Genomic DNA, 22,525 nt, shown 5'->3' with positions numbered 1-22,525 from the left:
TTATTCAACACATGGGGACATAACAGAGAAGTTGTATTTTTAGTTGCTCTATTTGAAATAATTATAAATGTTCTAAAAATCTATCGAGGTTTACTATTTTTACATGAAATTCCGGGAGATTTCTCCTATGGGAACGCCACTGAAATTTGTAGGAGTGTAATATGACTAAACGACATCCGACAATGTTATTAGGCGATAGAAACTTTAATTCAATTACCTTAAGCGTTTTTTTTAGTAATAAAGTAACGATTTTTCTTCAATATGTCGAAAATGAAGAGATCTCAGTCATGTTTATAAAAACTTTTAACATATTTTAACGCAAAGAATGTACCCTTAAAATTTGCCCTGTATATTTAGAAAAAACCTTGTACACCATTAATGCACTGGTGAAAAGCAACAGTACCATGAGCGTATAGAACATATTAGTGCATACAAAGAAAACGAAACAGATAGAGCGTTTTCTTTTCGCATATGGTTCTGGTTATGTTTCACAGATGATGAGTTTAGAAATCCGCACTAATGGGACAATATGGTTGACTATTCTTGTTTTATTATCATGTTTGATAACATGTTAGGCATACACAGGGAGCTGTGCACGCTATGTTGGGAAGAGTTCCAGGATTCGCCATCGGTAACCAGAACTAAGTACTGAAGGCAAACGCTTATAGTAGCCGAATGCAATTAATGTCAGAACCGTCAAAATCATGGACAGTGACAGTTGCCGACCGATATTCATCTGATTTTTTGGTATATTATTTTTAATTGAAGTTAAATATTCAATTTTTCCAATATATTTTATTTATTTTATACTTTAGAATTGTTTATGAATGGATACAGCTCTCAACTGAACGCTTCCTAATGTTAACTATCATCATATCAGTTTAAATTATTCTGAGACACTTGTTTATATTTGGAATAGTGCCACCGCAAACGTCAAATGGTCATCTGAGCCACGTTGGAATTCCTGAAGACCGTAAAGTTTATGATTTTCTCACATCTTCTAGATTGTGTTAAATGACCCCTTAAATATTCCCGAGAAGGTAAGAATAATCACTTAATTAACCTAGAAATCAGACTTAACCTTAGACATGAGCATACAGATCTTATGGCAAAACTTTTCTTCGAAATATATTTTATTTCCTATTTAATTATTACTAAATTTGTATGTACTGAAGTATCTATTGTAAATTAGAGTCTGCAGAAACCAACCTGAAGGCAACAGCAAGATGAAAGTGAAAGATATAGAGCGTACAGCAAATGTTGCTTGGTCTCCCAAGACCCAGCATCCTGTTTATTTAGCAGCTGGAACTGCAGCTTCTCAATTAGACGCCTCTTTTAGCACAAATGCTGGTGAGAATCATATTTGATTGCATTATTCTTTAGTCAATAAAAGTTTTAAAATCCCTAATCTATGGTATTCACCTTTCAATATGTGTTATCTTCTTGCATAATTCAGAACCAGTTAATTGGCTGTTAACATTAAGATTAACATCAAATGACACTGATTAAATGAGCATATTTACATAACATTATGCTACTTTTTTGTATTTCAGCTTTAGAAATTTATGCCCTTAATATCTCTGAACCAGGACCAGACACTCATTTAATATCTTCTGTCTCAAGTGAACACAGATTCCATAAAATTATTTGGGGACCAGCTGGTACTGAATCAGTTGGTACCATTATTGGTGGTTGCGATGATGGTTTATTACAAATATATAGGTACCTTTTCAAACCCTTGTGAATAACTCAAAGTGTACATCTTTCCTTTAATCCATAGTGTATCTAAACTTCTCAAAAGTGAAAATGGCCTAGTTGGTAGGCAACAAAAGCATTCTGGACCTGTACATGCTTTGGATTTCAATAGATTCCAGCAAAATTTGTTTGCTTCTGGTGCAGGTGAATCTGAAATATTTATTTGGGATTTGAATAATACTAGCACTCCTATGTCACCAGGTAAGGAAACTTTTACTTTGAATACATATATATTTTTTTAAGTCAAAGGGCTGTAAGTTGAGTCTCTCAAAATATCATTTAATTCAATGCATAGAAAATTGAGACTGAAACCTACAGTTCTCAATTAAGGTAACTCTTTAATAAATTGTCAACAATTTATCATTTCTCCTATTTTTGGATCATGATCAGGAACCTTAAGTGAGTAAATATCTCAAAAAGTAAAAGAGTACCATTCTCAAGAGTGAAACATTTTCAGGTGCAAAATCACAACCATTGGAAGATGTTCTGTCTGTTGCCTGGAACCGACAAGTACAGCACATTCTTGCATCTTCATTTGCTTTTAAATGTGTCATCTGGGATTTGCGGAAAAATGAACCAATTATCAAACTTACTGACACAGTGTCTCGAATTAGGTGGAAAACAGTTGCATGGCATCCTGAAGTTGCTACACAACTTTGTTTGGCTTCAGGTTTGATTTTCCTTTGATTTAGTGGTATGTAGCGGGTGGCAAGAAAGCTTTTTTTATCATAGAGGAAGATCATTCTCCAGTTATCCAACTATGGGATTTGCGATTTGCCACTTCGCCTCTGAAAACTTTAGAGAACCATCAAAGGGGCGTTTTAGCAATATCTTGGTGTGAGAACGACGCCGATTTACTTGTCAGTTGTGGAAAGGATGACAGGATTTTGTGTTGGAATCCGAATTCCAATCAGGCAAATGGAGAGGTGTGATTCTTGCATCTTTTTATAGACCAAGAGAATTATTTCTGATATTTAGGTAATATCGGAAATTGCCAAAACCAACCAATGGAGTTTTGATGTAGTTTGGTGTCCAAGGAATCCATTTTTAATCGCCTGTCCAAATTATGATGGTCATGTCACTGTTTATTCACTGATGGGAGGTATAATGTTACTATTTTCAGCCATCGCGGCTTTATACATTTCTGCTGTAATGGTTAGGTAAAACTCAACAAATACAGACGACCAATAAAATAGCGGATAGTTTTCCTGGAATGGATGGATTTGTTCAGGCTCCTGTCCAACAGCAATCCCATGTTACAGTGAGCGTAGATCCTAGCAAACCTCCAAAATGGTTAAGGAAACCTGCCGGTGCTAGTTTTGGGGTACGTACCTACCAACAAAATAATGGCTACATTATAAATGCTTATTCTGTTCATGAAGTCCACATTAAGTTTAAATTTTTATTTATATTTGATTTATTATTTATGTTTTACGACAGTTCTTTTAATAACTATAATTTATGTATAGTTCGGTGGAAAATTAATCTCTTTTGGTCATGATAAACAAATTGAGGCTCAAGTCCAGCAGAACGCCCAACCCGGTCAAGTATCTACCCATGTGAAAAGAACTGTGGAAATCAGCCAAGTTATTACCGAAGCTGAGTTTGTGCAGAAGTCTGCTGAACTGGAAATTGCATTGGAGACTGGTGATTTTCTGGGTAAATAGTTATTTTTTCCATAATTACCACTTCACTTGCATGTAAGTATTTAATTTACTAATATATTGGAATTTTTACCCACTGAAGTAAATCATTCTTCATACATTTTTAGAGTATTGCTTGAAAAAATCGAATGAAACAAACGACCAACACAAGAAATACATATGGCACTTCCTCAAAGCCAATTTTGAGCAAAATCCTAGAGCAGAACTATTAAATTTATTAGGTAAAATGTTTCTTCATTGTGTAAGTGTAGACAGAATAATTTAGAGGTAATTTTTAGGCTACAGAATAGAAGATATAAACAGCAAACTCGACCAGCATATTGGAACTCGCGTTTTGCAAAACAAAATCGACCGTTTAGCTGATGACTTCACGGGAAATAGAGTAAATTATTTGCCCTAACGATAATGTTTTCATATTATATAATACAACAATTACTTTAGATTGAGGATTATGACAGTCACGATCCGTTCAGTAATTTATCTCAACAAAACGGGTCTTCCAAACCCACAATCCCCTTTAAAATCAAAACAAACGATGGTAGGTATCTGCAGAGCCTTCACCATGATTTTCTTAAATTTGTATGGCTTTTACAGACACTGAAGGCCTTATCACGCAAGCATTATTGCTCAATAACGTTGAAGCAGCTGTTGAGCTCTGTCTTAAGGCCAAAAGATTTGCTGATGCTCTCATTATAGCAACTACTGGTAAGAAATTAGGATTTTCAGTTGATTAATTTTATCTTATATTTGCCAATGATGAAAAATCTAATATGAGTCCAGAAAAAAAATTTGCAGTCCGCCTCTGTAATCTTGGTAATTAAGTGCCTAAAATCCTTTTACTGTAACCCCAGAGGTACATCAAAGCTACGTGCAAGTCGGCCCTAAATTGTAAAAGGATTTAGTGAAGGTTAAAGAATTATTTTGTCGATTTGTCGTACAGTTTTGTTTAAGACTCTAACATTGATTCTGTTCAGTAAACTTTCGCAGTAATAGACTGTTTTAGTTAATGGGACCGAATTTAAATGTTATTGTTTTGAATTTGAATTTTAGGACGAAGCAAGTTTTTCTGTGATATTTCTTTAGTAATCTGAGGCTTTTTGTCTTGTAATTTTAATCATTTGTCAACATAATTTCTTCACGTTTTGATGAAATTTTTGTGTGTTCAGGAGGACCGGATCTTCTGGCAAAAACTCAGCATCAATACTTGGAACAATCTGAAGGTTACGTTGCAAATTTAATTTCTGCGATGATTTCCGAAGATTGGGGTTCAGTGATAAATAATTGCGACATCATCAGCTGGAAAGAGGCCTTGGCAGCGGCCTTGACGCACGCTTCTGAGGAAGATTTGCCGCTGTTATGTGGTAAGCTCAGCAATATAAAAAAAGTTCTTAACTACTTTGGCAAATATGGCGATTTTCCGAAAAAGCTTTTAAGAATATAAACCAGCAACTATTGGTAACCATTATAACGTCCTTTCAGAACAGCTGGGAAGTAGATTGGAGGCTGAAAGCACCGTAAATCCAAAATTTGCAGAAGATGCCCAACTCTGCTACATTTGTGCTGGTAATTTCGACAAGTTGGTCACAAGTTGGAACGGAAACGAAGTTACTACAACCAAAGACCTGCAAGAGTTGGTGGAATTAGTTTCATTTTTGCAGAAGGCCATCGAGAGGCAGGGGAAGCAAGTTCAGGTTGTTGTCACGCACCTTTAAATCGCAAATATTTGAATTAAGCCCTTCATCTAGATTTCTGGGGCATTGGCGCAACTTCTATCGCATTACGCCGCTCTTCTGACTGCTCAGGGGAACCTGCAAACCGCTCTAGCGTATTTAGGATCCTCGCAAAATGACAAGGTGGCCTCATTGAGAGATAGGCTGTTGACAGCTCTTGGGCAAAAACCGCTGAATGTTCAAGAAATGCGACAACAACAGGCACTGAATAGAAGGGGTAGCATTCGAACTTCATTGTCAGGTTATGGAGGAGGAAACTTTAATAGTGGAAATGCTTTCCACGTAAGTACGAACTGCTTTTTTGCTCATCTGTCATGAATCCAATAGTTTTCAAATTTATTCCGGTTTAAAGGTTTACCAGATATCGATCTTCAAACGATATAAAAATTTACATTTTCTTTAATATTGATTTGGTTTGTGCTTTTTTCTGTTATATTTTGATCCAAATTATTCCTTATATGTTCCAGCAAACACAGCCTTTCAGTCCCCAACCGGCTCCTATAACTGCACAACCTCCTTTATTCGGCACTAATTTTAACACTGGCTTGCCTAATGCGTCTGTTACCACTCAACCTTGGCAAAGCCAAGCAGTACCCGTTGTTGGCAGCGTTCAAAACCATCCACAACCGTGGCAAGCTGCACCTCCTACAGCAGTAGCTCCCCCGAAGCCGTTTTCCCCTGGACCGCCGCCTTCACAGCCGCCTCGACCTGACAGTGTTGGTTCTGGACGAGGTAAAAGCTGTAGTAGAGATTTTTCCTAATATTTTATTTGCTGTCCACTTATTGAAACTTGTGATAAGACACTCTTAAACCTGAAGAATGTTTCTTTTCAGGAGGATCAAGTCAACTTTCCCGGAAACACGTCAGAGATCCGTCGGTTACGAATTCTCACTACCCTGTTCTTAATAATCTGTATACTCTGCCAAGTCAACCTGTGCCTGCATTTGATCCAACTTACAACTCACCTGGATTTAATGCCCCTTATGGACAGCCGGCTTCTCAAATATATCAACCAACTCAACCAATAGGTTCTGTAATGCCGACACCAGTACGTAATTAACAACTATACCAAATTAATGATAATTTATTAATGAAAGACTTACAAGTCGGCCTGCATGTACTGAAATTAGATTTGTCCTTCCATATCAAATTTAAAAATTAATGTTTTGTGTTTACGATACCTAATTGTTTTTTTTTTTAATACCAGATTCCTCAAGTGCCAAATCCTGCTTTACATCCGGCGCCGCTGATTCCTGCGGCTGTACCGCAACCTCCAGTGGAGCTAGCTCAACCGGCTTTGAACTACACAGAAACTCCTCCAGGGTGGAATGATCCCCCTATTCTCAATCGACGAGTACCAAGACAACAGGTGACTTAAAAATGTCTATTATTTCCTATAAAATATATCAGAAAATTGGAATTGTAGGGCTTTAGAATTTAAGCTTGGAAAACAAGTGCTTTTAATTATTTGCAGCCGAAACCTGATCTAATGGCCTCAGACCCGATTACACACCCAATATACGGCTCATCAGCCACTGTTCAATCAGCCTCCAACGGCTTTGGCTGTGGAGATATTTCTTCCAACTTCCAACCACCACCAACACAGCCTTACGGCGGACAAATTCCCACCACTTTCAACCCATCGCCTTTAGGAGGTTCAATGGTTCCACCACCAACATCATTCGCCCCTTCGAATAATGCCTTTGTCCCGCCGCCCGCAGGGGGAGCTTTTAATCCAAATAATTTTAATCAAAATGCCATTGGTAAGATGTTTGTGAACTTTTAATGGAATTGGAGATCAAGTAGATTTTAATAGCTGGTGTTGGTGGTAATATTCAATCTCCTTCACCTGTGCCGAAGACCGTAACTCCTCAACCTGTGCAAAAACCACCTGTTCCAAGTGAGCACGAGGTTCTGCAGCAGGTATTGGAAGATTTAAAAGAGAAGTGTAATTGTACAACGAATAATCCTGTAAGTTTGTTAGCGATTTTCGTAAATTAAGACTGCTGGAATTTGAAATATTTTTTGCAGCAAACAAAGCGGAAGCTTGATGATGTTGGAAGGCGGTTAGAGACTTTATATGATAGCTTAAGACATAATAGGGTAAGTGTCTTAATATGAAGGTGAAAAGTAATTTGAGACCATACACGATAACGACAAAACATTAAGGGGCTCGTAGATATTTAAATGTTTATTGCGCATGTATCACGGTCGTGTTTATGCGGACAAATTTCAAAGAGAGATCACTAGGAACTAAATGACGTTGTAGCATAAACAAAACTACTTGTTATGTACACTATATATTTTTTGTTTTTATTTCAGCTTTCCTCTAATGCCCTAGCTGCCCTTCATCAAATAGTGCAATTCATACAATCCGGTGATTACACAAGTGGCCTTCAGTTGCACACGCAGTTAGTGCAAGGTCCGGACTTCGCCCAAATCGCCAGCTTTATGCCAGGAATTAAAGTATTAATACAGTTAGCCCTACAGTTACACGTTTACTTAAGCTAATGAGGACCTATTTTGTAGATCTAATAACGATTGGTCAAGATTTAATGCTATCGATTGTTGTGATAGCTAAATTAAGTTATTGCTTTAACAGGTTAACTGTGGTGTTCATTCAAAGTGCAGGGTTTCGCGTACGTATTATATGATATGATTATTATAATGTAAAATGGGAAATTAGAAAGCGTTCACTACCAGTAACTTTAGCAACCAAAGTAACCTAAAGCGATGGGTTTGGTGAACTGAGTAAGGGGCTGATGACCTGATTTGATTGAACTATAAGCTTTCAATCTTTTTAATGGTTTCTTATAATTTATAGTTGCTCATAATTAACAATTATTGTAAGAATAATTATTCTATAAAACATTATACAGGACTTTATTATTTCGTTTGGCTTGATAATATTATATATTTTATTGATTCATATATTTTAAATGTAACAAAGAGTTTTTCAATGATTATATTTGTATTCAAGGAAGATATAAGTAGACGCGTTTCTTGTTGTCGGCCTTTTTTAGTGTTCAAAAACGATATCAGGTAATACACACAAGGAGAGTTGTAAAGTAAAATGAAATACCCTTTACGCACGATGGGTAAATTACAATTTTGATAACTGTACTTTACTGTCTCTATAACCATAAGAGATAAAAAACTCGTTTTAAATATAACCATATCAAATTTTTTTAAATCCGAACCTGGATTTTTTGCGGATAAGTAAGGGGTCCGAACCAGGCTGCAATATGGTTGCTGTTCCTTATTTTGTTATGAAATTTGGCAACGTTTGTGATATACGAAAATAGCTTTCGTTGGCCATGTTGCCAGTTTAACTTGGTGGCTCGTGTTACATGACCTGTTTGTGTTTCCCTCCAAAAACCAACCGTCGTTAACTTCAGTTCTCAACGATATTTGTCAAAGTCAAAGAAATCAAACAAAAGAAATATTGAAAATAGGCGAAGTAAAATTTCGGCAAGAGTTTTCCATTCAATATTTCATTTTCTTAAATTGGTCGTATTTTAATCAGGTAATAAGAATGTATGGTATTTGCCACAGGCGTATCTACAAATAGGTCCCTATCCTACAGTTCAAATAAACTTTTTTAGATATTTGGAAAGAATGAGTGAAGAACAGGCTGAACATCCTCAGGAAACTCCCTCTCCTCCAGAACCTTCGCCTCAGGAATTAGAGAAAATTGAAGAGGCCAAGCTCAAAGCGAAATATCCTTCAATACCAGGTGGTCCTGGCCGAGTGGGAGGACATTCTTCATTTTTGCAAAAAAGATTAGCAAAAGGTAAACTGGGCACTGATTTAATTTTCTAAAATTAAAACATCTTTATGAGCAACATATTTCTATACTACATAAAAAATGCAACTGTTAAAGCGGGGTCTGTAAGCATTTTTTGAGTATCTAAAAAAAATCACATTTGGAGTCACATTTCTGCTTTAGTTAAATTTAACTTATAAATTGGAATAGCATAATATAAGGAACACATAGAATACATGGGCCAATTTACAGATGCATAACATGGCATAAAATGATACATGACTAAATCTCATTTCTTGTGTTATGCTATGTTTTGCAACTTATGTTAGGCCAATCAAGTACCCTTATTTTCAATGGTAAAGTAGAAATTTTCCACAAAAACTCTACTTGATGATGCATTAATTGATAATTTTTTTTTCATCTATTTGAAGATCAATGAGAACATAAGCCACACTTTACTCTAATGAAATATTAATTTTTGTGGCAAATCGTAACTCCTTTTTTTTCAAGGACAAAAATTCTTTGATTCTGGAGACTACCAAATGGCAAAACAAAAAATGGGTGGCATCAATAAACCTCCTCTCAAAGTGCCCGGCCCCATATTTCCAACAGGAGATGCTATACCAACACCTGAAACTGTGCCTGCAAGAAAAACCTCTCTTGTTCAGCCTTCAAAATTGGCAACAATGCCATCTGCCACAACTCCTACCAGTCTTGGCCCCAATATAGTGTAGAAAATATCTCGTCAAAGTATTTGTGATAAGGAAGGGTTTTTCAGTTTGATTTGAGGCAAGTAAGTACTTGTCTTATAGATATATTATGCGTAATATATTTAATTTACATGCAGAGCATCTGCCAAAGTATGTTTTTAAAATTATTGTGCATAATACATTTTAGAGACCAGTTTCTGGGTAGAAAATCATTCATGTGCTGTCAACTTTAACAACATGCTAATTTAAATGAAAATGCCATAGTATTTATCAGATTCTTGTTTTCTATGGAAACTAGCTTGATGTTGAAGTTAACAATACAAAAATAATTTGGCCCTTATTTGATTGTTAGCCTCTGTATCAGAGTCTTTTTCAAAAGTCTCAACTCTTAAGGGTCGCTTTTTTCAATTTATTTCTGACGAAAATGTTTTGCCATAGTAATAATTAATTTAATTTTGGTTCTAAGCACATGGTTCTTGACGAAATTTTCTCTATTTGGAAATGGATTTGTGAGTAATAAATTATAAGAGGTGTCATTTAGTTTTTCATTTTGGTTCTGCAATTTGTTTGTGAAAACTTACCATTTCCATAATGAAAATTTAAGAATGTTAATTAAAAAAATCATAAAAGTGAGTCTGACTTAAAGTAGTTTTAGGTATATGGAACAATAAATTTCTGGTTGATTAGGTATTTTCTTTTCTATTGCTATAGTTTTACCTAAAAATTGCGTTAGCATGCGAATATTCCCCTCATATCTATAAGATGTTTGAAATGTGGCATCAAAAAAGTCGTTTTATCAGAAATTTGTCTACTAATTAGTCGTAAAAAAATTCGTGTATTCGATCGTGTTTGCAGCTGGTCAAAAGGGATTTTGAAAGTACCTTTTTACCGTACAAAGGAAAAACGCAACTTTTAACCTCAGTTTTGTGTTTGCAAAGTACATATTCTTACACAAGACAAAAAATTATATATTCCAGTTATTTTAGTTGATCTCCGGAATATTTTAAGAAAACGAAGATTTTTTATCTTTATAAATACTTTAAAAGTTCTGGCTTATATTACAATGCTTTTATATACATTTTCTATGAACAATACGTGTTGTCGACTTAATAAGCCTATTATTACTTGATAAAGAATTAAAGTTCGTACAACAAAATTGTAAAAGAAAACTCAATGCACGGCGTTGACGTCTTGAGTTTCCGTTCTTCACACTTGATCCCCATCAGCCCAAACATATTTTCACTGTTCCATATAAAATTCACATTGAGAACAGCAGAAGAAATAATTACTATAATAATAGTCAGGTACTGACGGAACTGCTCAAGAACGGGTTTCAAATTCAACCTGGGTTACGCGTCAGGTTAGTTTGAGCCGTTAACTTTCAAAATCGGATTCATGACCAAATATCTAAAAGCAAACATTTTAAAAAATATTGAAAAAGTAGTGGATTATCTTTCTACCTCTTCTTCAATTTCTTGCTCAGGATCGAGGGAAAAATCTATTGTGGCAGGTTGACGTACCCGAATTTTTCTTACAGCACCGCTATCTTCCTCGATGTAATATTCTTCGATGATTTCAGTTTGTTCTTCATCAGCTGTTTCCATGTTCTGTAGAAACGAAAAGTAAAAATTATTTCTAAGATGTATTCTACAAAAAAATTACCTCCTCTAGAGGCGCATCCAATGTTTCCTCGGAGCTCACTTCATCCGCAATGCTTTCTTCTTCTCCTAATGTTTCTTCTGCGTTTTCACTGTTTATTAGGGCCAAACTGTTTCCATCAATCAAATGTTCCTCAAATTTGCCAGTAAAACGATGGAAACCCCAAATCCATAACTAAAATAAACCTAAAACTCAGCTCACTTTTTCAGATTTTATGAAGCAACGTACCTGGTTTTCCATACAGTGAATATATCCCAATACTTTGACGAAAAATTGATATATATTGATAGTAGGCAGACTTTGTATAAAATTCCACGCTTTAACAATGCTCTTTTTTTGGCATACACTCATATCTTTGTTGAATGCTCTCTTAGCCACGGGGTCGTTGTATGTTGCTAGTAAAAACTTGTCCAAATCGATCAGTTTTTCAACCGTCGAGACAATGGTCAAAGGAGCTTTCGTTTTCTTATTTTTCGACATCATGATGTAATCCTTGAGCTTTTTGAACGGGCCACTTAAACTTTCAGTTATACGGTTCTCGGATCTAAAAAATTTTGATTTTGTAGTAATAAAGAATATTTTGTAATGTAAGAAATAGCTTTTTGCAATTAGACATACTTGTAAACGCTGAACATTTCAGGTGTTACTTTTTCTATCCATTCACTGTGGATATGTCGAAATAAACCTTCGGTTAAATTTTTCAAACGCAGGGTATTTGCCTGCGATTCAATACTCTGCAATGCTTCCTGGATTGTATTTGCGGGCAGCAACGGTAGCATTAACACCATATGATACACATTACGGAAATTCGCATTGCGTTCCAGTTCTTTGGATAAGTTCAAGGAACATAGTTTCTTGTAGATATTTTGGGTGAAGTAGTAGGTTGCACCACCTGCAAGTATACGGTAAATCGGGCGTAGGAAAATCTTTCTAGAAATGTTATAAACCACTTTACCTATTTTTGTGCCTGGGAGTGTATTTAAATGAACATACTTTGCAACCTAACTTACCTATGTTAGCATCCGTATAAACTTCACCAAGAGCGTAGTACAAGTTTGCCTCATAATCGCTAACAATTTCACGCGGTCTTAAATCTGAGATGTGACTACGAAGAAAACTGAATATTTTTCGGTATAATTCTTGCGATTTCAAGTTTATCAAAGCGTAGAAGATTGGGATGTACTAAAAGACACAATGAGACATGTATAAAATGCTGGTGTATGTTTAATTGTTAATAAAATTAGGGTTAAAAACATCATAAAATTTATTAGTGGCCCATCCTCAAGCCTCTCCTAAGGATAGTTACGTTGTGAATCACTCTGTATATTTTACTTATTAAAAAAGGACGTTTAACATCTATACTTACGCCGCCGTCTGCCCACACCATCACAGTAACTAACTGATAAGGAAACAATTCCGACTCGATATAAAAAGATGCATCCACAAACATCAGTTCACTGTGACAATACTTTTGCAGTATTTCTTCATTGCCGAAGACCACGGCCTTCCCTCCATCTTCTGTTTCAAATCTATCCTGAAACAAATCCAGAGACTTTAGCAACAAATTTAATGATTTTATGCTTCGAGGAAAGTGGCAATTCCTTTTTCAAACTAACCAGATAGAATTGAATATCCTTGTCGGTAAACTGTATTTTACAAAACTCATCATTTTCTATGCGATTGTAAAAATCTTCAAAAGAATTCACAGTTGTCGGTAGTTGGGCTGGACCCCAGTTACAGATTTCTCTAATTACAACTTTTAACGGCAGAATGCTTGCAATTGAATGATCCCTGAAAGGTAAACATTGAAACGTTCAGAACTAGCTTTATAGTCCATATAAAAATGAAGTTTTTGTTGGTAAATTTGCTGTTTTAATAAATCAGTGTCCTTATTGCTGTTACTTTAATTCGGGAAACACTTTTATGGTGATTAAGAAATTGGTTATTTTTCAATTTCGTTATACTTACAATCTACAGAATTGTTCGTAAAGGAGTTTGAAGCTAAACAGTTTATCCCTGCGCATTTTTCTAAACATAATACTGTAAAACATCTGTCTCTTAACTTCGGTTTCGTCTAGTACCACGTGGTTATGTGACGTGACTACTTCAATGTCTGTTGCATATTCCATGGGGGACGACTTTTTTTGGTAGGCCTGACTAGGACAATTTGGTGCTGGGCAGCGCAAGAGCCTAAAAACAATAGAACTATAATCAATTTAAAAAAAATTATATAAAAGAATGAATTCATTTGGAGGATCCTTTCATCCAATTTTTAGACATAAAACAACTTTTAAACAGGGATAAAAAATTGATGGTATCAAATTTAAATAGGCTAAGATCACGAAAATCATATACATACAAGCTAACATAAGCAAAACAATAATAAGGTGAAAACGTGTGGGTAATAAAAGGCATTTTAACATATTAATAACACAGATTTTACCTAGAATCGCCTTTCGTAAATCTGGATTCATATAGGTAACCAGCAGCAAATACAAACTGGGAATCAAAGAAATAATTTATGGTTTGCGAGGGGTAGATCCCAAGTGGTGACTGGATATTTGCCTGAAAAAAATTAATAAGATTTTTATATAGTTTTTATGGTGGTTAAAATTGATGCAAATAGGCGCGGTCTTAGACTTAGTTAGAAAAAACCAAACAATTATGAGTTTCACTTTTCTTAAATATATTAAAAACTACTAATTTTGTAGGGATTAAGGAAATACATTGTTAAGACACTTTTTATAAGGAACTATAACTGAAATGCTACTAGAGGTTAATACCATTCTGCAAGTTTATTCAAAAAATTTTACCTCTGGGACAGCACCTTCTTCAAAACTATTTGATAGCCGAAGTTTCTTTGGACTATGGCCATTTAGATCATATTTTCGCTTCATCCCAAAAGTTGTATTAGGTGATACACCTTCTCCTGATTCTATATCAGTTTTTGCAAAATCATGAAAACATTCTTCTGGAATATCAATTGAGAGCGACGGTTCCTCATTGTTCTCATCATTTACCATCTCTACAAAAATTTAAATCAAATGATGAAAATAGACTAAACACTGAAATATATGTTTATAGACTACCTATGACAATACTTTCAGTAAAATTGCTATCATCTTTGAGCTGGTCTTGATCATCTAGAGAATCTTCATTAGTTTCTAAATAACTGGAACTATTTGGGACAACTGGTAAAGTTAATTCATCATCTCCTTCTAACACCTTTTCCCAGAAAAACATCAATTTAACTCCCTAATAAATATCTTTTATCACTCATACCTGCAGCAAATCCTCCTTGTCTTTATCCACACTTCTGAAAGTCTTATCTATCAACTCTGACAACTTATCATGTGATTTATTCTTTGCAACATCTTTCTTTGACTCCCCCTAAACAAATTATCACACTTAGCTAAATACAAGTTACAAATGACATTAAAATACCTTTTTATTCTCTTTATTTTCTCCATCATAATCTGTTAACCACTCCTCGTGCAAAAAATAGTCATCATCATAATCTGCATTATTATTAACATTTCGACTGTCTGAGTCTTTTTGGGAAGAAGGTTTAATTGGATCTTTTGATATATCCTCCTTTTGAAAAAGGCGGCCGTTATTGGACCGAGCTTCAAGTGACTGACGCCGTCGCTGTTTGGAATCCATTGCGAGGCAATACTGATGAAATGCAAAGTAACCTTTTAGCTGTTTTAGGCAGTTTACACAAATATGTTTTGATAATTGATCCTCCCTAGAAATCTGAAAAGAAATAAATCAACAGTGAACTAACTGAATGAAGAACTGTTTGATTATACCTTCAATGGATATAAACAAATACCAATAGCTTCTGCAATGGTATTTGTATCATTTAGCCTGTTGAATATGTGCTGTGTAACTGTTTGACCTTGTATCAAACATAGTCTACATTCAAGCTGGGAAAATGAATGGCCTAAAATGTGGATATATAATTGTACACTTCTCTAAGACAAAATTGAACTTAAACTACTGGTGTCCAGTGGGATTTATGGCAATACTGTCTATAACTAAATTGCATTAAAAAAAGTACTGCATTGTCACTTACCTGAAGACTGAGATAAGTTTTCTCTCCTGTATTCATTTTGAGTGGCAGGGGTGACCAATTTTTGCCTGATAAGTGGCATTCCTATACAAAAAGTGAAGTAACAATAATCAAAATATATATTAGTAATTTTTCTTAACTTAATTTTTAATCCAGGGTGCACCCAAGTATGTGGGAGATATAAATAATAATAATTCTTATAGTTTCCTGTGATTATTCAAGCCACTTAAATATGTCATTAGTTTAGGCAGGTTTGGATAATTTCTTGGCAATATGGCATATTTCAATTTTGTTTTAATTAAATTTAGGATTGAATCAATAATTCAGTTAAGTATCAAGTATATTATGCAAAAGTTGGAATCATGAAAATATCTTGATTTTGATATCTTATAAAATAAAAATATGTCTGAAAATACAGTTTTTTTCTAAATGTCTATGATAAAAAAAAATATTAAAAAAACTGCATCTAAACGAGAGATCATTATTGTGTTACTGGAATGCACTAGTAACTACTGTAAGCAATGTAAATCTTAGTGTAATCCCTGGCAATATGTAATTAGGATGAAGGTTGTAGGAATGGTCTTACTTGAATATTTCATGAAATAAAGTGCCGTAGATGGTTAGAATGTCACCATCAAACACAAAAAACTAAATATATATATATATATATTTGACGAGTTTATGTTGCAGATTTGTATAAAATTCTTGACAGAAGTAAGATAATTTAATAGGAAAGCAAAGGATATGAAGCCTTTTGAGCATTTGGTTTGGTAAGTTTAAAGCAGAAAACACCAATACCATTTTTTCCAAAGTGATCCAAGCAAACAAAACTCTTTGAAGTTGGCTCCAGATGTTCTAACATTAACGCTTTCAGCCACTTTTTCTTGGCTTCTTCATTTTTTGGAAATAAAACACCAACAGTCTTCATGCACTTGGGCACAAAACATTTCGGCTGTTTACCGGCCATTGTCCATATAAATTCAAATCCAGTTTGTGGTTCACTCGGACAACATCTGCGAAAAATATCTTTCTTCAAACGTTGAAAGTTAACTTAATAACGAATTAAAGGTTTATTTCAATTAAATGTAAACAATTTAAAAGAAAAGCAAAATTGAAATTTATAACAGCAGAAACGCATTTGTCTAAAAGCCTCGACGTTTCGACGCCATTTCAATGTCAGTTTGACAATTTTAGTTATTTCACTTGCCACTTGATGAGGTGTCGCGCCATGCTTTTGACGTCAAGGAGAAGGCCGAACAAAAGTGTGAAAATTAAACGGTTTTATCCGCCCCTTTTGGTAGGGTCGGCCCTAATCTATGATGTCACTATGATACAGAGTGGTATTCTCTTCAAAGCAGAATAACGCTTGAAACTCCCTGTCACCAAAGACTGTTAAACGCATCTCGAGGTCTAATTCGATTTCGATTACACTTCCAAGTTAAAAAAATTTTAAATATTGCCTTATTAATTAATTTTCTAGAAGAATTCGTAGAGAAATTTCGAAATCAATAGAGATTTTGCGAAGTCAGAGCCCTAGCTCTACTGCGCCATATTTAAAATAATTATTTGGTGGAACGTTGCTCGCGCGACGATTCGCTGCAGCGGTCTAAAAGAAGAAGAAGAAGAAGGTTGACAGCTGAAGTGTTTCTTGTGATTTGCTGTTTGCAATTTGTTAATTCTAAATTTTGCCAGCTTTCTCGTGGTTTTTGTGTGATATCCCTCAGCTTTAGAGATTTTCCTGTCCTAGATTTTGAGGGAAAAGTTAGAGAGCGAAAATGAGTATGTCGCTTTTTGGCTCTTTTATGAGCGGACTAGATGACGATCCATTCTTTGGGTAAGTTACAGTAGCCATCTCGGTCCTCTATCCACACATGACGGCAGAATAAATAAGTAGGAAAAGTTTTCTTCGCTTTGGATTTAGCACTTACTTTAAACAATCGCATCATGGCCATGTTTGCAGATTGTAATATCTGTGGTCTTATTCATTTTTACTATCTCACATTTTCTATCTTAATTACTATAAGGCCATCACTGGGGACCCCTGACCCTTCAGGCCCAGCCAAGGGACCGTGAATCTCTAGGTCTAATTTGTAAACTGTAGCGTTCCAGGCCCAACTAGGGGAGCTTATTCATACAAATTTGATTTGTTGACCCCAGTGATCCAGGCTTGAGAGACTATAAGTTTTTAATAAAAAGAAGACTTTAGTAGTAGGACAGTTTATGATACTATGCACAGCAGTTTCAGTCATTGTAGAACTATATTTCTCTTTTTTTAAATATTTAATCAACCTAGCTCTATTTTGAGTTCCAGTTTGAGATTTTGAGTTGAGTTGATTCTCTTTAGATCGGCAATGCGTCAAATGCGTTCAATGGATAACATGATGAGCAGTATATTCCAAGATTCCTTTAGCATGGGTAATATGTTCCGAGACTTTGAGAACACTCGGGCTAGTATGCACTCACTTATGTCCCCATTTGGAATGCCTCCCATGAGGGCCATGCCTAACTTTGGACGATTGTTGGGTGGTTCATTGGATGCCCTTAATGGGCCTATGGGCAGTTGTAATTATAGCAGTTCCAGCACAGTTATTAGTATGACTTCTGGACCTGATGGCAGACCACAGGTAAATGGTACATAAATACACTCATGAACAACTGAAGTGGTTATAGTTAATGTCAATTTTGAAATTTCGCATCTCTTAAAGTTTAACAAAAACTTATATGGGCTTTCTTGGCTATTATGTAGTATAGTTATTTGCTCTTTATTTCTAACTCTTATTAAATCTATTTTGCCCAAAAGAGGGGGAACTTCCTTGTAAATGGCAAAGTTTAGTGCCATTGAACATAAATGAATGAATCTGGTGACACGTTTTTCTACTTCCTGGCGTAAAGATAGGAGGAAAAAAAATATAGAGTCACAAGCAGGCCTCAGCTCAGTTTAATGTGAAAATACCCAAAGTTTTCCCAATTTTGGAGATGGCATTATGATATTTTCTATAGGTTTAGTGCTATGTTATGATTTATCTAGCAACAAGTGGTCAAACATTAAAAAGTTTAATAGTTGTAAGCTTTGGAAGATTGAGGAACCTTTGAGCATTTCCACAGTAAGCTAAATGGATGCTTGCTGATGATGTCTTATTTTTCTCCTTCCATCCTTTCCAGGCAATATACACATGTGTATGTGTCTGGATATATGCTATGTGTACTTAGCTACTGATTTATTTTACAGACTTTCTGCTACTTTTTTCTATGTTGTAAGCAGTACGTCTTAGAAGATAAATTATGTAGATTGTACGAATTTATTTAGGTTTATAAAGCAACATCAAGCACAAAAGTGGCGCCAGGAGGCATTAAAGAAACTCAAAGTACAGTGACTGATTCAGTAACTGGCACCAAAAAGATGGCCATTGGTCACCACATTGGGGACAGAGCGCATATTATTGAGAAAGAGCAAAATATGCACACTGGCGATCAGGAAGAGAGACAAGATTTCATAAACTTGAATGAGGTGGGTTCTTATAGAGCTTGGTGAGTTTATTTCTGAAGCATGGGACAATTTTAAAGGATGATGCTGATGAGTTCAATAAAGAGTGGGAGTCAAAGACCCGTTGTGTATCAGAGATTCCCAGAATAACATCACATTCAGCCAGAAACCGTCACGCTTACGGGGGATACCCAGCTGTTCCGGCCATTACTGCGGGTTCTAGGTAAGTGGCATTGTGTTTTATATTTAAGTTTTCAATAATTTGCGATATATGTGTATTTATTGTTGTGTCTTAGTGTTTATGCACACACACGCACAGTGTTTATTACCCACTGAGCAATTTGTAACAAGATTTAAATTATATCAAACATTTCTCTTCTTTTAGTTGAAACAAATTTTCCAAAAGTTATTTACCTATTATTGCCTTTTATACAATTGATGATTTTGCACTGTGTCAAACAGGGCCAAATTATTAAAGAGGGGTAATTTTAGCTGTAGGCTAGTTTTCATGGAGATGTTGGAATAAAACTTTGATATTGGTCACATTATTTGTTTCTATGGAAACTAGCTTGATATTTAAAGTTAACAGCACATTGATAATTTGGCCTAAAATGGTACAAAGCATGATTTTTCTTCTGTAAAAAATTGTTTTAATATACATATATGTATGTTAATTTAATATGTATATGCTTTTCTTGTATAATCCTGATGTTATGCATGGTGTATAGTAGTATCCAGAGACATAGAGGTAGGACCACAGCGCCAATGGTGTCGGCGAGGAGAAGCATACGGTCACCTAAATTAGCCTTACCTTCAGCTTCAGTTTCCTCTTCTTGGTATGATTTTCAAAAATTTCTAATGTTTGAGAGGATCTTTCATTCATCATTTTCATTGTGTATGGGGGGTTTAGTCGCGATAATTTAACTCTCAAAGACCAGATGCGCAATTGCATTTCCAATACCATCCTGGAGAATTTTAAAATTTAACTCTATTGCCTGTATGTTACTAATCCTGGTCTATTCGTGACTGCGAAGCCAAAATTAGTACATAGTTTGCACCTACTAACAATAACAGGAAATGGATCATCACTCTAAAAATTGTCAAATAAATCGTTCTTATGTAATTGTGGGCTTCTAGGTCGGTTAAGAAGTATTAATTGCACACAGCTAAGATTATGGCGAAGTAAGTAAACTGCACGTTTTGGAACACAACCAGTGATTTTTATCAGTAACTAATCGTTGTTTAACGAACATTTGAAATGTGCAGAGTTGAAAACAACTTTAGAATTAAATAGTTTTTGCTCTAAAGTAGCGACAGATTAACACGAATGTATTAAGTAGAGATGACTAGTGAGGTCTTATCGAATGCACATTTGAAACGTTCATGCTCTTGAACTGCTTATAATTTGATAATGATTTAATTGTACTAATTTGATTGCAAAAATGATTGCATTTTTTCTGATAAAAAATGAGATTTTACGACTTTTGCAGCTCCCAAAGAACTCCATACAGTGTTCCAGGTCAAGACAAGCCCAGGAAATCTAAAAACGTCAAAATTGTGTCTGGATCTACTTCTGACAAATTGGCTTAAACCCTGTCTGGTCTCTCTTGTTTCTTTGTTTTTATTTTCAACAAAAAGAATCTGCAAGTATTAGTTGATACGTTTTGTGTAAGGAAGCCGTGGGTTTTCTCTCCTTATTCTACTGGGTTCCTGCTATTATTATTACCTATTGTTATCAAATTAAGTCTCATCTACAGGAGACCAACATCCCACGGTGACCGCCAGGTTTTTTCGATCGATTAATGTGCTTTTAGAGGCAGTTGAAGCCAATAAATAAGGTAAATAAATCAAATAATTATTATCGCCTTTGGTGTTGTCTTCAGTTTTAGGACATTCGTATACCTTTCACACTTAGTTACAATAAAGTATTAATATTGAACTATTTTCATTCCCACTCTAGTAGTTTAATGGTGGTGCAAAGTGTAGATGTAAATGACCTGCGTGAGGTTTTACGGTTTGATCTGATAAGAAGCTTTTTGGTTTCGTATGTATTAATAGCAAAGCAGGGCGTTTTTTTTAATATAAATGTGTTTCGTTGTGGTTAAATTAATACACAATTTGGCTTTTAAGTTTTAGTGTTTCAAACATTTTGTTTTGTAACTGAACTATGGATTCATAAAATGCTGATTATCCCGTGGTTTGGGCATTTTAAGAGCATCTCCGGTGGATTTTCTCAACAAAATAATTTCAGTTGATTATTGTCAGTACCTGTCGTAAACTTCCGGAATATTTACTTTCAGTGTAAAATTATGAATACGTACTTTTTTATTGTAAACACTACTTAATCGGCTTATTTAGTGTGTTGTGATTTTTCAGAACATTATAATATTTATTGTCCAATATAATGGGATATATAAAAATATCAGTTGTTTTATTCCAGTATTATTACCTCCTTCCGTTAGAGTTTTTTAGCACTAGTCAAAATACGTCTTTGGTCACAGAGTATATGGGTACTCCTCCTAAAAGAACCTTTAGAGTCTGAGAAGTGCTCTAGCTGTGAGTTAGGGCAATCAAATTCAAGATTAGGGTATGTATTCACTTCTTTGCATCCAAAGAAACGTATCGTGAGGCAAATTACCAAAATTCTATATGAAAAATAAGTCAGAAGAAGATGCTGGTAATTGGAGGAGAAAATAGTCTCTGTACGATCAGGACGAAGTCATGTAATCGGTTTTCTTTTAACTAAATATGTTGTATATGGCGAGCTCTTCATTTTAGTTCTGCTCGTCTAAGACTTTTGCTGTATATGATACCGACTCACGGAGGAAAACTTGTGTCTTTTTGGTTTTTCCTCTGAGCCAATATTATTTTCAATAAGTTCTAAATGAAATCGTTATTTGTTGATAATAATAAGAATGTTGTTCCACATGTTAAGTTTACCGATGTCCCTGTACTGAAATAATAAATCTCAGAAAAATTGAAAACGCTACTGCGCAAAACAATACAAATTACTGCATGTTAATGAGATATGTGGTTAAATAAAGTTACTAATTAAATCATAGCGTTGACTAAGAAAAATAATCAATGTGGTGCCGGTGATTTCATACCATTGGCGAGAACAAGACAAACCTATACTTGATTTTCTTGAACTCATTATAAATTAAAAGAGCTGCGTTATTATACAAGGACATGGTCAAGTGTGCGCGATGAAGCTGATTTTCTTTATAAAGAGTGGAATGAACACACAAGTAATTACCACATTTTGCTGGTCAGTGATGTAGATTCTTGCAGAACTGGTGTGGAAGAAAACAAATCCGCCTTTGTATTAGGAAAAATTGTTCAACTCTTACTTTATTGGTACTTTTAAGGCTCGTAAGCAGGCAAAAATTTATCAAGCGCCACTTTGAAGTTAAAATAAATCCGTTCGCTTATTAAACTCGGTTTCATTTCCATTCCGAATGGAACTTTTAAAAAAGCCGCGGGAGACTTAACGAAATAGAATCACTCCAGAATCCTTGCAAATAAATCAAGATTTAATGTGACAAAGTCAGGTTTTAGCGTTTAGCCCCTTTTTATTACTCTTTGTGAGACTATTACGGTACACTTTTCTTTTATTCCAGTTCCCGCGCTTACTTTAAATTATTAGGATTTAATAAAACGTCCGAATTAAACGAAAATTCAG

At 35.0% G+C, this 22,525-nt stretch overlaps 4 protein-coding genes across 8 annotated transcripts; 3 read left to right on the top strand and 1 right to left on the bottom strand.

Annotated features, from left to right (window-relative positions):
• The first annotated feature begins 712 nt into the window (after window positions 1-712).
• Sec31 (secretory 31) lies at window positions 713-8,132 on the top strand. 2 transcript variants are annotated; one of them, XM_066405814.1, is made up of 24 exons: window positions 713-747; window positions 816-1,040; window positions 1,193-1,350; window positions 1,554-1,722; window positions 1,781-1,956; window positions 2,213-2,425; window positions 2,488-2,681; window positions 2,734-2,857; window positions 2,916-3,079; window positions 3,225-3,414; window positions 3,527-3,640; window positions 3,698-3,801; window positions 3,861-3,957; window positions 4,014-4,124; window positions 4,586-4,780; window positions 4,899-5,110; window positions 5,165-5,431; window positions 5,617-5,881; window positions 5,983-6,197; window positions 6,357-6,518; window positions 6,624-6,912; window positions 6,966-7,120; window positions 7,181-7,252; window positions 7,472-8,132. In XM_066405814.1, exons 3-24 carry the CDS (start codon window positions 1,227-1,229, stop codon window positions 7,658-7,660), a joined length of 3,801 nt encoding a protein of 1,266 aa, XP_066261911.1. In that variant the 5' UTR covers window positions 713-747; window positions 816-1,040; window positions 1,193-1,226; the 3' UTR covers window positions 7,661-8,132. The 2 variants fall into 2 exon arrangements, with proteins under 2 accessions (XP_066261911.1, XP_066261912.1); XM_066405815.1 differs by lacking the exon at window positions 713-747 and having other exon boundaries at window positions 767-1,040; window positions 1,202-1,350.
• Window positions 8,133-8,539: 407 nt separating this feature from the next.
• On the top strand, window positions 8,540-10,161 carry endos (alpha-endosulfine). The gene is made up of 3 exons (XM_066405475.1): window positions 8,540-8,675; window positions 8,755-8,942; window positions 9,426-10,161. Exons 2-3 carry the CDS (start codon window positions 8,768-8,770, stop codon window positions 9,647-9,649), a joined length of 399 nt encoding a protein of 132 aa, XP_066261572.1. The 5' UTR covers window positions 8,540-8,675; window positions 8,755-8,767; the 3' UTR covers window positions 9,650-10,161.
• A 482-nt stretch (window positions 10,162-10,643) lies between these two features.
• LOC136419472 (uncharacterized) lies at window positions 10,644-16,545 on the bottom strand. The gene is made up of 17 exons (XM_066405829.1): window positions 16,158-16,545; window positions 15,363-15,443; window positions 15,097-15,230; window positions 14,729-15,040; window positions 14,567-14,674; window positions 14,374-14,509; window positions 14,098-14,309; window positions 13,728-13,849; window positions 13,253-13,474; window positions 12,901-13,075; window positions 12,651-12,818; window positions 12,295-12,466; window positions 11,903-12,176; window positions 11,513-11,828; window positions 11,288-11,458; window positions 11,086-11,232; window positions 10,644-11,032 (listed from the first exon to the last, which is right to left on the bottom strand). The coding sequence occupies exons 1-17, from the start codon at window positions 16,324-16,326 to the stop codon at window positions 11,000-11,002; spliced, it is 2,952 nt and encodes a 983-aa protein (XP_066261926.1). The 5' UTR covers window positions 16,327-16,545; the 3' UTR covers window positions 10,644-10,999.
• A 445-nt stretch (window positions 16,546-16,990) lies between these two features.
• Mlf (myeloid leukemia factor) lies at window positions 16,991-21,263 on the top strand. 4 transcript variants are annotated; one of them, XM_066402788.1, is made up of 6 exons: window positions 16,991-17,193; window positions 17,704-17,983; window positions 18,667-18,867; window positions 18,924-19,066; window positions 19,575-19,679; window positions 20,334-21,263. In XM_066402788.1, exons 1-6 carry the CDS (start codon window positions 17,135-17,137, stop codon window positions 20,431-20,433), a joined length of 888 nt encoding a protein of 295 aa, XP_066258885.1. In that variant the 5' UTR covers window positions 16,991-17,134; the 3' UTR covers window positions 20,434-21,263. The 4 variants fall into 4 exon arrangements, with proteins under 4 accessions (XP_066258885.1, XP_066258893.1, XP_066258876.1 ...); XM_066402796.1 differs by lacking the exon at window positions 20,334-21,263 and adding an exon at window positions 19,981-20,187 and having other exon boundaries at window positions 19,572-19,679; XM_066402779.1 differs by having other exon boundaries at window positions 16,992-17,193; window positions 19,572-19,679.
• Window positions 21,264-22,525: the final 1,262 nt, after the last annotated feature.

This window comes from Euwallacea similis, chromosome 2, assembly GCF_039881205.1.
Source record: "Euwallacea similis isolate ESF13 chromosome 2, ESF131.1, whole genome shotgun sequence".
In the NCBI taxonomy this organism is placed as follows: domain Eukaryota; kingdom Metazoa; phylum Arthropoda; class Insecta; order Coleoptera; family Curculionidae; genus Euwallacea; species Euwallacea similis.
The sequence above is the reverse complement of the archived record's forward strand: the minus strand, read 5'-3'. Positions and strand labels throughout refer to the sequence as shown.